At 36.7% G+C, this 14,679-nt stretch overlaps 1 protein-coding gene across 1 annotated transcript in view; it reads right to left on the minus strand.

The window, feature by feature from the left end:
* Positions 1 to 5,993, minus strand: part of LOC128221368 (uncharacterized) — a 40,394-nt gene extending 34,401 nt beyond the window's left edge. The window contains exons 1-2 of the mRNA XM_052929966.1: positions 5,846 to 5,993; positions 5,288 to 5,342 (exon numbers count right to left, since the gene is read on the minus strand). Of these exons, the coding sequence (XP_052785926.1) occupies positions 5,288 to 5,342; positions 5,846 to 5,848 (58 nt within the window). The 5' untranslated portion in view covers positions 5,849 to 5,993. The remainder of the gene's footprint in view (positions 1 to 5,287; positions 5,343 to 5,845) is intronic.
* Between the last annotated feature and the right edge of the window lie 8,686 nt (positions 5,994 to 14,679).

Raw genomic sequence — 14,679 nt, forward strand, 5'->3', positions numbered from 1 at the left:
TTTTATCGTACGTCATACATATAACCCATTTTGATGAATGTGTTGATAACGACGAACACATAATTCGTGTTGGCGTTTTACATGCTCATTTGTATTCGGACATGGCATGATTCGATACAAAGGCAGTTTCGTACCTAGTCACTCCTATGAACATGTAGATACAGGCGTATATGTTTGCGCGCGTAGACTGGATCATGCGAAATCATGAAAGAAGTTCTGTGTTTAGGAACCCAATGGAGTTTGCAACGCAAACAACCGCAAAATATTCAATTTTGCAACGCAAACAACCGCAAAATGTCCATTTAGAAACTGGTTTTATTTGTGAGTTATTTAAAAGCTCAGGCATGCGCACTGGTAAATATTAAAGACATTCGCGTGGCATTTCGCGCTGAACATTAAGAAAGCTAGATTCTGTACTGCGCCCAGCCTACCGACATAATCGTTCAGAAGACCAAACATTTAAACAAATATTTGAAATCGTAAAAAAATAGTATTTGTATTGGTGTTCTTTTACTCTTCCACGGCTTCTATGTTTTTAGAATCTAGACCTTATCAGTAATGTTTACATTTGCTTTACCTATAGCTAATAACCATGTATAAGGCAGTGCAAACCCCTAAAAAACAACAACCAAATGAAAATATGTATGCAGTGAATGAAATTAATTTTAAAGCGCAACATATTTGCCGATCAGATTAAAGTGGTAACTTTACAGTTCGTTTAATTGTTTTGGGTGAGCAGTGATTAATATACCACTAGACATTATCATAGCGCATGGATATTTTTCATAGGAGGATAAAAATATCATAAACCAGTGATGTATGTCTGGGAAATACTTCATAATTTATATACAAATATCTACAGTGATAGTTTGTCTATGGCCGTTCCTTACACGTGTCCATCAGGGGTAGAGGCAAAGATAGAAACGAATCGATGTCATATTTATATGGCGAGACATAATTATTTGGAATTGATTTTTCATTTGCTTTTAAAAGTCGGTGCTTATGAACTCAGTCGCCACATGTTTTTGATTAACAAATTCTCTAAATACAATACTACAGTAAAAAAAAACTTAACAAGTTTATTACTGTATTTCATTCGACATGTCAAAAGGACCGCATGATAAAAAACAAAACAAACAAGAGCGTGATAAATCTCTACTATAATATAAATGTTTTCGCTCGTAATCCTAGTGTATAAATGTACCTGGTTTACGTCTATTCGAATCAAACCTATTTCTCTGTTACGGAGAAAATGACGTAAGTTACAATAATACTTGTTTTTTTTTCAAGAGTGTTTCTAGTTGTAATCTGGGTTTATTAGGATATACATTTTACTCCTACTCTTGTCTAACCGTTAACATTTTGTTTACAGAGGCAGTGAAGAAATGATTCTAGTTTCTTAATTAAAGTTTGTAGCTGTAATCATTATTAAGATGAATATTTTACATATTCGTGCAGAACTTATTACCTTGTTTTAAATTGATTAAATGTAAAAAATAGCATGCGTTTTATATTCAATGACTTGTTTGTAGTCCTGGTTAAAATAAGCTGGAACCAATATTTCATGACATTAAGCGGGTTTAGACGGGATGCATACGGCGCGCGCCCATCTCTGAAATGGTTTACTTTTTTATGTCAATATCCGAAAAGCGATACGGAAAGAATGCAATTTTATGCTCTTTTTCAGGCTAAAATTGCTAAAAATGTCCTCTGTGACGACCTCAAGCATCATTTCACTCATTAGAACCTGTATTGTTCGTATGTTTTGTTTATGTATGTTGTTACTTTCTTAAATGCGCTCCAAAACCGCACCCCCTCTAACGCGAAATCCTGAATCTGCCCCTGCGTCCACATGCTGGTCAATTATTGCATCCGGTCTTGTAGGACGTATTTCATTTTTCTTCAATGCTTTAGGTAATAATCCTGTTTAATGAGGTCTGTTCGTTTCGAGACAATTACTTCGTTTACAGAAAAAGTTACTTAGTGACTTATACGATGTTTTTGATTGTTATCATTTCGGTACAGGTTTTACGACGATTCGTACTTTGATTGCTGAAGAAACTGTTTTTCCATATCGAGAAATGAATGCGATAAGGCTGTATGTGCTTCTTACTTTAATGACCCTTAAAACCATTTCTCCTTTACCCACTATATTTAATGTTTGTGGTTGAAATCCTGGTTCATTAAGTCTATTCGTGTTGTTTTAATATAAAAAACAAACCTAGAAAGAAAAAAATCACACTACTTCCGTATTCAAGGCCTTTCATGTTTTGTTATGAAAGAAACAATAACTTGTTCCCTGGTGTGTTTATTTTGTAAACAGCAGAAAATCTGGAATAAATTTCATTACGTTTTGGCTACACAATAAAACACGGTTTTATGAACTCCCACATGATTTTTTGGTTCGTTTGACATGCTTATGATATACAGTTTTCATTTCAGCTATACAACTTGAAGTTCTTGCCCTGCAAAGCATGTTGTAAATTAGGGATGCACATGAAATGCTTTAAATCTGCAGTCTCACAGATGGACCGTTTTGACTACTTATTTTTTTGTCTTAGTATGAGCAACATTTTTTCGAAAATGTCTGAGAACCAGTGATATAAGACTGGTGACATAATATCAGATCGCAGTTTTGAATAATAGCGTTTAGAAATTGAAGTTTGGTGGCTAAAAGCGTTACTAATGGTTTAAGAAAAATGAGTTTTTTCGGCATAAATCATCAACTTTCGAAAGTAAATGTGAAAAACTGCGATCTGATCCTTTGTCAGCAGTCTTATATTACTGGTTCGCAGACATTCAAGAACATTTTTGCTCATTCAGACATAAAAACACACAATAAAAAGTTGCAAAAACGGTCCGTCTGTAAGAGTGCAGCTTTAACTAATAGTGTCTAAACTCATGCCAATAGGCACAATTCACATTTGATAATTTAATGAAGCTCTAACGAACAAAACTCCACTTAGCCAACTTTCATTCATAGTTATTAATTGTTTTTAGATGAGTTATTTACCAGCCCGAGCATCCTCGGTCATGCGCACTGGCTAATTTAATAACATTTCCAGGGCATTTCCTACTGTACCGTGACTGTTAGAGTAAACATTTATTTTTTGGACTCCTCAGCAATCAGTCGGCGCCGGGTTGCGCCCTGCCATCTGACTTGCTAAAAAGACCTAAAATAAACACTTACTTTTACTTCTTCTCTTTTACAGTGAAATATCAATTATGCCACGCTCATGTTTGACGGGTTCTCGTTTAAGTATTTCGAAAGTCACTGACCAAAACAACCATTTAAATTCTATTTAGTCATAATCTGGTTTTATTATTGAATTATTCATTGTTTTGTGAGCTGACTAGCAAAGAGACATTCGCGACACCACTAACATGTTTATTATCTATTTTTCTCTTTACTATGCAATTGTAAACATAATATGTGGTGATTGCACGAATAGATTAAAAACTACGCATCGTCATGCTCTAAACATCATTATAACCGGTAATCGCTTTTATATTACAAGATCACATCATCAGTCAATAGGGTATACGCTTCCATACTACAGTATCACATCAACAGTATACACGGCATACGTTTCCATACTTCCTGCTCATACTATCAGTATATACGATATACGCTTCCATAACACCGGCTCACATCATCAGTATATACGTTATACGCTTCTATACAATGCAAAACGTCAGCATAAGTTGGCCACATTAAAATCGCATACAAAATTGGTCCAGGTATTTCCATATAACGAAACACGATAACATCAAGATTATTATTTTTTTGGTCGAAATTAGCACAAATATTACGACCATACTTTCACTTAAGTCAGCAAGAAATAATCTTTAAAGGGGCGGCCATAGACCCAGTCTCCGCGCCATCAATTAACATTTATCATATTTATCAGTAATTGCAGATTAGCTAGTGCTGTTTTATGGCCCGTTAATAAGACAATAAATCAGGTACGGTGCATATTATGTAATGAGAGTAATTGGCAGAATTAATTGCGTAGAATAACAAGCGAGATAAGTGGCACTTGTGATGGCCCACGGTGTCTCATTATTGTACTTGTCTGGCCGGGCTTATCAGTAAGTAATTGCTTACACAATTGTAGTCTGGCAAACTAATTCAAATAAAATCGTAAGCATATGAAATTCCTGATTGCTGTCCAACCGATAGCTCAGTGGTAAAACTCCTGTTTCGGGCGAGGAAAGTCCCATACATAAATATGAGTTTGTACATAGGCTTGCTTTTGTCGACCGCGTATCTAAGCATTTGAAAACAAACGTTGGAAGTAAAACTAAGATAAAAGGGTTTTGAGTGTACATTTAGCGTCACACCCGGCGCAGGTATACATTTGACAAAATATAACTACAAGTGAATCCATATGCATGTGTTTTCAGTATTGCACTACAAATTGTAGTCGATTTATATTCACAATTCAACCTGCACTTCTAATTGAAAGTTTAATAAAGCAAACTTAGAATACAACTTACATTTTCAGTCAATGAAATTGCAGATAGGCATTCATTAAGTACTAAGTTTAATCATTAAGATTGTTTTGGTAACAACATTCTGCAATCATGGGGGCCAGCATGGTCACCCTTCCAGGGGCGTAGCTAGGGCCTTAAAAACCTGTAGGCCCGATGATTCTATGTGAGTTTTGGGACTTTTATATGCTTATTACACACACTAAATTATACTTGCAATGATTACAATAAAACCAAGTAATATACTCTGCACGTACATGTAGTTTGAATACACAACAAACTTGCCAGGGTAAAAAGAATGTTCAAAGTGTTTGAATAGCTATTAGTTTTTAATGCATTTTATGGTTATTTAAATTTTGTCATTTTTCATTTAAGTTGTAGGCCCAGGCCTAAAAGGCCTTTATGTAGCTACGCCAGTGCCTTCTGCCTTCATAGAATTTAATGCTTAAGACTAAATATTAGTATCAAAAATGATTAGAATAAATAATAAGATTATAAACACATACAAACTTAACATACTTGGTGGCTTAAACCTAAAAGTACTTCAGTGAAGCATAATTCCTAACATCTTTTGTCGAAATTCATAATATTCAAGTTCTTCACAGCCCGATAATTCGGGGTATTTTCTCCCTAAGCACCCTGTCCCTCTTCTGTCGAACCCTGTCCTTTTTATAACCTACCTGAAACCTACATTAGATATAGCTAAAGGTATCAATTTACGACATTTTCAATATATTCAGCAAATCTTTGTCATCCGTATTTCGAGAAGTAAAAGAATAAGTTATGTACTTACGTTCTGCGGACGAAATGATGAGGAAAATGGCAATCACTCGGAATGTATGTTGAATCTGAAAGAAAGAGAAATAGGAAGAATAATTGATTACAGCTGACAAACAGATGTGCAAATAAAAGACCTAGTTATCTTAAACATCTCATTTTATTTCAAAGAAATGGCGAGGTCTAAATAAATTATGATGGATTTAATGCATATATAATTTAATATATAGAAATAGTTTTCTCGATTGTAATTAATATGTAGAATAACATTTCGTTATATTCCATTATTGCTACAAATAATAAAATAAAGGGTTAGTATATTACAGGTTAAGTTGGATGTTAACTTTGTTCATGAAAATAAGTTAAGTTACGTAACCAGAAAAAAAACGTTCAATAATAACAAGCACATTTGATTACAGTACATTGTGTTCAGATAAAATTAAAACACATTTCTAAAACAGATTGTGAATTAAGAAATAACTTAATGGTCAATATTTGAATTCTTAAAAAAAACAAAACATTATTATCAATAAATTCGTTACCAAGAAATAACAGCAAACTCAACAAAACTCACCATGATTCTTTATTATATGTAAGTTTTCACCACCAAACGTATATTTTTGGTGAAACACAGAGAAAAAAACTATAAATCACAAAGAAACGTATATAGCCCCCGTGCAGGGTATTAACATCGTCCCATTCTCGCAAACGATGTTTACCCGCTAGCTAGAGAAACTACAATACCAATTTGTTTGTCAGCATATCGCACTGGGCTTATCAGTAAATGCTGTGTTAACAATTAGACTGGCAACTGGAATAAATATACTGAAAGCGATATGGTGATTGTATAAGTGGTATAATTATGTCCTAAAACTGGTCTAACTTCAACCATTTGTTTATCACAGAAATAGCGTTCACCATTGAGCATGAGGTTTTCTAATGCACTGGGCTGATTAGAAAAAAAAATGCTGTGTCAATAAAAAGCCTGACAACAGGAGACGGTATCACGACAAACCACGCTGTAATGATCACACCGTGTTAATTATTTTACAATTCAATTTGAATTACTATTATTACCAAGAAAATGGTTTAAAAGTCAGTATTATGTTTTATAGCGCGCGGGGCTCATCAGGTAAATGCTGCTAAATTAAACTAAATTGCGAATGAAAACAAGTACTAGTAATATACAGAGAGTGTGTTAAAACTCGAGTTGTACGTTTAATGTTACTTCATAGTGTCTAACTTTTAAATTCATAGATCATTGTTTCAAAAGCTGGGAATACATGTATGTTTATTTGTAGTTTCATATAAAATTCGTCATATGCAGTTCGCCACGAGCTGTATGCGTGATATAGTCCGTACCAAATAGACCTATATGCGTGATATATTTCATGCGAAGATGGCCTATATGCGCGATATAGTTCATGCGAAGATGGCCTATATGCGTGATTAAGTCCGTGCGAAGATGACATATATATATATGTGATATAATCCGTGCCAAGATGGCTTATATATGTGATATAATCCGTGCCAAGATGGCTTATATACGTAATATAGTTCGAGCCTAGATGGTCTGTATGCGTGATATAGTTCGTGCCTTGATGACCTGTATGTATGATAGAGTCCGTACCAAGATGGCTTATATGCGTGATATAGTTCACACCTAGATGGCCTGTATGCGTGATATAGTTCGTGCCTAGATGGCCTGTATGCGTGATATAGTTCACACCTAGATGGCCTGTATGCGTGATATAGTTCGCACCTAGATGGCCTGTATACGTGATATAGTTCACACCTAGATGGCCTGTATGCGTGATATAATCCGTGCCTAGATGGCCTGTATGCGTGATATAGTTCGTGCCTAGATGACCTGTATGCGTCATATAGTTTGTACCTAGATGGCCTGTATACGTGATATAGTTCGTGCCTAGATGGCCTGTATACGTGATATAGTTCGTGCCTAGATGACCTGTATGCGTGATATAGTTCGCACCTAGATGGCCTGTATACGTGATATAGTTCGTGCCAAGATGGCCTGTATACGTGATATAGTTCGTGCCTAGATGGCCTGTATACGTGATATAGTCCGTACCAAGATGGCCTATATGCGTGATAAAGTTCGTGCCTAGATGGCCTGTATGCGTGATATAGTTCGTAACTAGATGGCCTGTATGAGTGATATAGTTCGTGCCTAGATGACTTGTATGCGTGATATAGTTCGTGCCTAGATGGCCTGTATGCGTGATATAGTTCGTGCCTAGATGGCCTGAATACGTGATATAGTTCGTACCTAGATGGCCTGTATACGTGATATAGTTCGTACCTAGATGGCCTGTATACGTGATATAGTTCGTACCTATATGACCTGTATACGTGATATAGTTCGTGCCTAGATGGCCTGTATGCGTGATATAGTTCGTACCTAGATGGCCTGTATACGTGATATAGTTCGTGCCTAGATGGCCTGTATGCGTGATATAGTTCGTACCTAGATGGCTTATTTGCGTGATATAGCCCGTGCCTAGATGGCCTTTATGCGTGATATAGTTCGTGCCTAGATGACCTGTATGCGTGATATAGTTCATGCCTAGATGGCCTGCATGCGTGATATAGTTCGTGCCTAGATGGCTTATATGCGTGATATAATTCGTGCCTAGATGGCCTGTATGCGTGATACAGTCCGTACCAAGATGGCATGTATGCGTGATATAGTTCGTGCCTAGAAGACCTGTATGTGTGATATAGTCCGTGCTTAGATGACCTGTATGTGTGATGTAGTCCGTGCCTAGATGAACTGTATGCGTGATAAAGTCCGTGCTTAGATGACCTGTATGCGTGATGTAGTCCGTGCCTAGATGGCCTGTATGTGTGATACAGTCCGTGCCTAGATGAACTGTATGCGTGATACATTCCGTGTCTAGATGAACTGTATGCGTGATGTAGTCCATGCCTAGATGACCTGTACGCGTGATGTAGTCCATGCCTAGATGACCTGTATGTGTGATGTAGTCCGTGCCTAGATGACCTGTATGTGTGATGTAGTCCATGCCTAGATGACCTGTACGCGTGATGTAGTCCGTGCCTAGATGACCTGTATGTGTGAAGTAGTCCGTGCCTAGATGACCTGTATGTGTGATGTAGTGCGTGCCTAGATGACCTGTTTGTGTAAGTTGTGCGTGCCTAGATGACCTGTATGTGTGATGCAGTCTGCGCCTAGATGACCTGTATGTGTGATGTAGTGCGTGCCTAGATGACCTGTATGTGTGATGTAGTCCGTGCCTAGATGACCTGTATGTGTGATGTAGTCCGTGCCTAGATGACCTGTATGTGTGATATAGCCCGTGCCTAGATGACCTGTATGCGTGATACAGTTCGTGGCTAGATGGCCTGTATGCGTGATACAGTCCGTGCCTAGATGACCTGTATGTGATAAAGTCCGTGCCTAGTTGACCTGTATGCGTGATGTAGTCCGTGCCTAGATGACCTGTATGCGTGATATAGTCCGTGCCTAGATGACCTATATGCGTGATATAGTCCGTGTCTAGATGACATGTATGCTTGATGTAGTCCGTGCCTAGATGACCTGTATGCGTGATAAAGTCCGTGCCTAGATGACCTGTATGTGTGATAAAGTCCGTGCCTAGATGACCTGTATGCGTGATCTAGTCCCTGCCTAGATGGCCTGTATGCGTGATATAATCCGTGCCTAGATGACCTGTATGCGTGATATAGTCCGTGCCTAGATGACCTGTATGTGTTATGTAGTCAGTGCCTAGATTACCTGTATGTGTGATGCAGTCCGTGCCTAGATGACCTGTATGTGTGATGTAGTCCGTGCCTAGATGACCTGTATGTCTGATGTAGTCCGTGCCTAGATCACCTGTATGCGTGATACAGTTCGTGGCTAGATGGCCTGTATGCGTGATACAGTCCGTGCCTAGATGACCTGTATGTGTGATATAGCCCGTGCCTAGATTACCTGTATGTGTGATGTAGTCAGTGCCTAGATTACCTGTATGTGTGATGCAGTCCGTGCCTAGATGACCTGTATGTGTGATGTAGTCCGTGCCTAGATGACCTTTTTGTGTGATGTAGTCCGTGCCTACATGGCCTGTATGTCTGATGTAGTCCATGCCTAGATGACCTGTATGTGTGATGTAGTCCGTGCCTAGATGACCTGTATGTGTGATGTAGTCCGTGCCTTGATGACCTGTATGCGTGATATAGATCGTGCCTAGATGACCTGTATGCGTGATATAGTTCGTGCCTAGATGACCTGTATGTGTGATAAAGTCCGTGCCTAGATGACCTGTATGTGTGATAAAGTCCGTGCCTAGATGACCTGTATGTGTGATAAAGTCCGTGCCTAGTTGACCTTTATGCGTAGTAAAGGCATGATCAGACCTCATATATATATATGTTATCCGCACTCCGTTGACCAAGATCCGGACCAAGGATATATACATCTATATACAGTTTTTTGGGGACCTGTAGGTAAGGCATGCTTATCAGTATTGTCCAATACTTTATACAACGAGACATACACAGTGTGTGCAAATTGCATCATAAATGCTACGTCGGAAGGCAGTAGTTTGCTTCGATTGAAGACTTTAAACAAATATAACGTCACTATTTGTTCACCATTTTAAATGAAGCATAACGCAATCTACGCCGCTTACGAAGCCCCACCTCCGGTCTTTTACCAGTGTTTGATTCAGAGTGTGGTTTCTTAAAACACTTCGACAAACCTTTTTACAAAATGGCCGTCTAACGGGAACTCTCAAAACATTATTTTGGAAACAGGTTTGTCGAAGTGTTTGAAGAAACTAAGCACCTTATCAAACTCCGGTAATAACATCTCAGGCGGGGCTCTTTATATAAAAACGGCATAGACTTCACTTTGTTTCATTTCTAATGGTGTAGCTAAACAAAAGTTACCTTTGTTGTAAGTTTTCATTTTAAGCAAAATGTTACCTTCCGACGTAGCATATATGACGTAATTTAACACGTGGTATACACACACTGATACATATCACATTTAAAAGAAGTCTTCTACACTCATTTAACGCTAGACAATTACAAACATTTCGTTTAAACATGCTATATATTTACAAAAGCCTGTATGAACACGTTCGCCAATTTCAATATTACAATATCGCCATATTTCAGATCAAAACAGTTTGAATTCGCCCTTTCATCGAAAATGTCCGAAACGTTTCTGGCACCAGACGACAGTTGTCTGCCCCACGGAAAATGCAGAAAAAATGCGTGTGTTCAAGTATCAAATATTTTTATTATTTTATCAATTTGAGGGAAAGAGGAGAAACGGGTGCTCTTTTTTTGCATAGAACTTACAACAATTTGACACTTTATTGCCAAAGAAAATAGTTTCCAGTGCAATTATTGAAAAAAAATCATTAGTTTAAACAGTAAATTTTTACAACGATTGTGAAGAAAGTTATGATGACTTATACTTAGTCACTCTCGTTGGCACAATGTTGCGCCAGAATGTGGTATTGTGTTGTGAGTTAAACCGGATTGTCCGGAGATTACCCACTAGTCCAGCTTGGTGACCACTAACCAAACTTACATGCGCCCAGGCTGGGAATCGAACCCGGGTCGCCTGGGTGAGAAGCGAGTGCGCTAACCACTGCGATAACCGGACAACAAAATCCATTATTGCCTGTGCAACTCTGTAAGTTGGTTGTTTGTAGGCTTATTCCGTCTTGTCATAATTCATGTATTTCTACTTAATTTAGTGAGACGCTGAATTGGTCAACGTTAGGTTTTCCAATGGTCATATTTTGTGTCTTAGATTGTTCTAAAGCAGACAGTTGCTTGTTTTTCAACTGGGACTGCTTTAAAGTGAAAAGCCAGGTTAGTGTTTACATAAAACATATAATAAAAATGACTGTGGTCTCACGAGATCTATAACGCATATAATGTTTGACACTGACTTTGCAGCCTGCAGTCTAAGAGTTTCTTGCGTTTAAGTCAATGAAAATTTAGGCGTACAAAATGCACCAAGACACTTTTAAAATGAATCAAAGCCAATTTGGTTTCCGTCATAGTACAATTTCTCATAAGCTCTAATAATTCCACCACGCCTGAAAACAATAACCTTGGATTTGGCCATTTTGGTTTTCATTCCAGTTATGTTACAATATCTTCAATGTAATTCATTTGTTTTTGTAAGTTCTGTTTTCTGTCTGCAGCACCTGCTACGTCATTAGCATACAAGAAAGCATACATATCATCAATAATGCCATTAATGTTAATTTCAGACTCACATTTCAAACTCCACTAGATAATTGATAAACAATGAAAAAAATCATCGGAGAACTAACACAGCCCTGTTTTGTGGCAATTGGACATTTCAAGTACCGCCCCAGTCCGTTTTTGACCTTTAGAAATGATTTTAAGCTCCTGTACATACACAAAAATATTATCAGAAATGATTTTTTCCTCTTTTATACAATTTCTTGATAAGATTCTGCATAAATTCTCGGGTATACAGGAGTCAAATGCCTTGAAAAGTCGATAGTAAAAACAAACCGTACATTCCCACTTCTTTCGACATAAATTCGTTTGAATAACAGCATGTAAATAAAAGATCTTGTCTATTATCGAATATTTCTTTCGAAACCCGACCTGAGATTCGAATACATCCCCACTAATGCACACCAACGTGACAGTCTCTTAAACATATATCAAAATATTTGTACATAGTTTACAAATACTTGAAATAAGTGAAATCGCCTTGTAATTATTTGTCTCCTTCTTGAACCCACTTTTGTTCAACGGTACTATGATACACTTATTCTATCATACAGGGAATACATCGCTATCGTATATTTGTTTAATATTGTTAAATAATTCCCGCAAATACGGTTAAATAATCCAACTGGTATTCTTTAATATTTGTAAGCATATAAATCCGTCATTTCCAGGGCTACAATCGTTGTTCACGAGGTTTTATACCTGATAGTATTTTATTATGAGTTATCTCCCTTTCTAAATCATTTGCATTTTTATCATGTAAAAGTTCGTCAAACGCATTTTGTTTCTCGTATGTGTAAACAATATTTGTTTCACTATACAGTATAAGTTTGAAAACTATTCTACCAATATTGTAGGTAAAGTATTGTTATCTTTTACAACTTTTAATTTATTTGATATCTTAACTTGCCGCAATAACTCTTTCGTGTTATTTCGAGTGTAAATGAGTTTTTCTCTGTCAGATCTCACCGCTGCCTTCTTTTAAGATTTGCAAATATTTTTAAAAGTATTTCTAGATTCAATATCTTCAACTGAGTTTGATGACTCGAGGACGACGTAAAAGTAAAAGTTTGTGTTTTGTCAGTTTAGCCGTATCACAAGATTTTCACCACCAGTCTGTCTGTTCTTTTTCAACAGTTATACGCGAAGATTAATTTTGTTTAACATACAAACCTTCACCAGCGTTTTTGAATACATCTATAAACTTACTTACCTTATCAACAGGATTGTGGTTTCTGCATTATTAACGAAAGAATCGTATTATGTTGAAAATGTTCTCACAAAGCTAAATATTTACATCTTTACTCTCGTCGCGCCATTTGTACTTAACGTACTTACGAATATATCCACCTTTATGACATAAAGGCCCGGTTGTTCAAAACTCTCGTTAAGGATTTAACGTTAACTATCATCGTTAAATATTACGCTGTCAACGTTAAAATGAACGTCAACTTTAACGTTGACAAAAATGAGTTGTTCAAACTTAATACTTACCCTGACGGTGATGAAATAGGCGTTAACTTAACGACTCTTCTAACGTTGGTCTAGACCAACGTTAGAGTCAACGTTAAATAGTCAGTCGACGTTAAAAATTGCTGAGACAGTTGGTGCTTTTCTCAACAACAAAAGAAACGAGAGGATTAAATCATTTCTTTCGATCCACATGAAAAGTAATGACTTAGATTCCGCTACTGTTTTGATATCTATGGGATTGAATCAATTGTACAGCTGCTTGCCCAAGTTTTTCAACGTAAGACATAATGGTCAGAAGTTGTGTCAGTCCGGGAGTGAGCAAGTGGTGGTGAATTGATTAGATATGTCGACTATACTTTTCCTTTGACATTTGATGCTATCCTCTGACTGGTCACTGCAAGTTGAATCACCAACCACATGTCGAAACATTTGATACAATAAGCGCAGTGTTTTATAGTACTTGTTTCTATGTTACCTACACATTTATTTACAGTACCAACAGTAATCAGTACATTCTAAACAGGTCATAAAATGAATATGGTTACCAAAAAATTGCAGAATATTTACCTGCATAAATGACCCTGAGGTGAAATGATGACAGATTGGGCTTCCACAAATGCACTGTCAATGTGACAAGTGTGGGAGACCAACTCACTTTCCTATTTCCATATCGGTAGTTTACCATAAGCGGAGGAAAGCCACTACAAGTACAGTTTTAAATCTAATTTATCTAATCAAATAATATTTTCTTCCACTGTTTACATCATCTGAACGCTTGAAATTATGACACAGATAAGTCGGTAAATCAGAAACGGTCGGACGCTTCACCCCACTGATAAATCGCTCCTTTTATGGGTCAACCTGTTTCACTTCAATTAACAGGTTAACTGTTTATCTCAAAATACAAAATAAGCATAAATATTGCATTAGAATCACCAGTTTTGAACAATATAATTGTGAAAAATGCAACACTAAAGTATTGCAAAATTATATTTGAGGGGGTTCCAGTTAAAACTCCCCATACCTTTAAGCCTAATATTTTCCATTTCTGTTGTGATCCCCATTTTCATATCATGTTCTGTTTATATATGTTTTTGCTCCAATGCTGACATATTTTACAAATTAAGTTTTTAAACTGCCTGTTGTGGCATAAATATTGCACATGGGTTCACAAGTTTGGTCTTAAAGCACTGTATTATGTATATGCCCTGTTTGGTCTATATAATCGAACACCATATAAGAGTTTATACTCATCACGCATATTAAATTAAAGCATCAATCCACATTACATTTGATAAGTGAATATAAAGTAAACTAGATTCTTATACTAGTAATATTATTATTTTTTCAAAAATTGAACGGTATTAAAAAAGCTCAGCTGATATCCTAGTTAAGGGGAAGTAATTCAGTAAACGTGAGTATTAGTGTCATGTAACCTCAAATCATTTTTTTCCCAAGTTTTTCGTTGTGGTTAAAACATGGCCTTGACATTCATGAAAAAACAACAACGCATTTTTAGAAGCAGTTGTAGATTTTTGGTATATATAGATATACATGTGTATATATATCATGTTATATACTGGATACCTTTACTTATAACGGTTGGTCTACAAAAAAAAACTGCATCCTTAATTTTTATATCATTATTCGTTTAAT

This window comes from Mya arenaria, chromosome 16 (assembly GCF_026914265.1).
Source record: "Mya arenaria isolate MELC-2E11 chromosome 16, ASM2691426v1".
NCBI lineage: Eukaryota > Metazoa > Mollusca > Bivalvia > Myida > Myidae > Mya > Mya arenaria.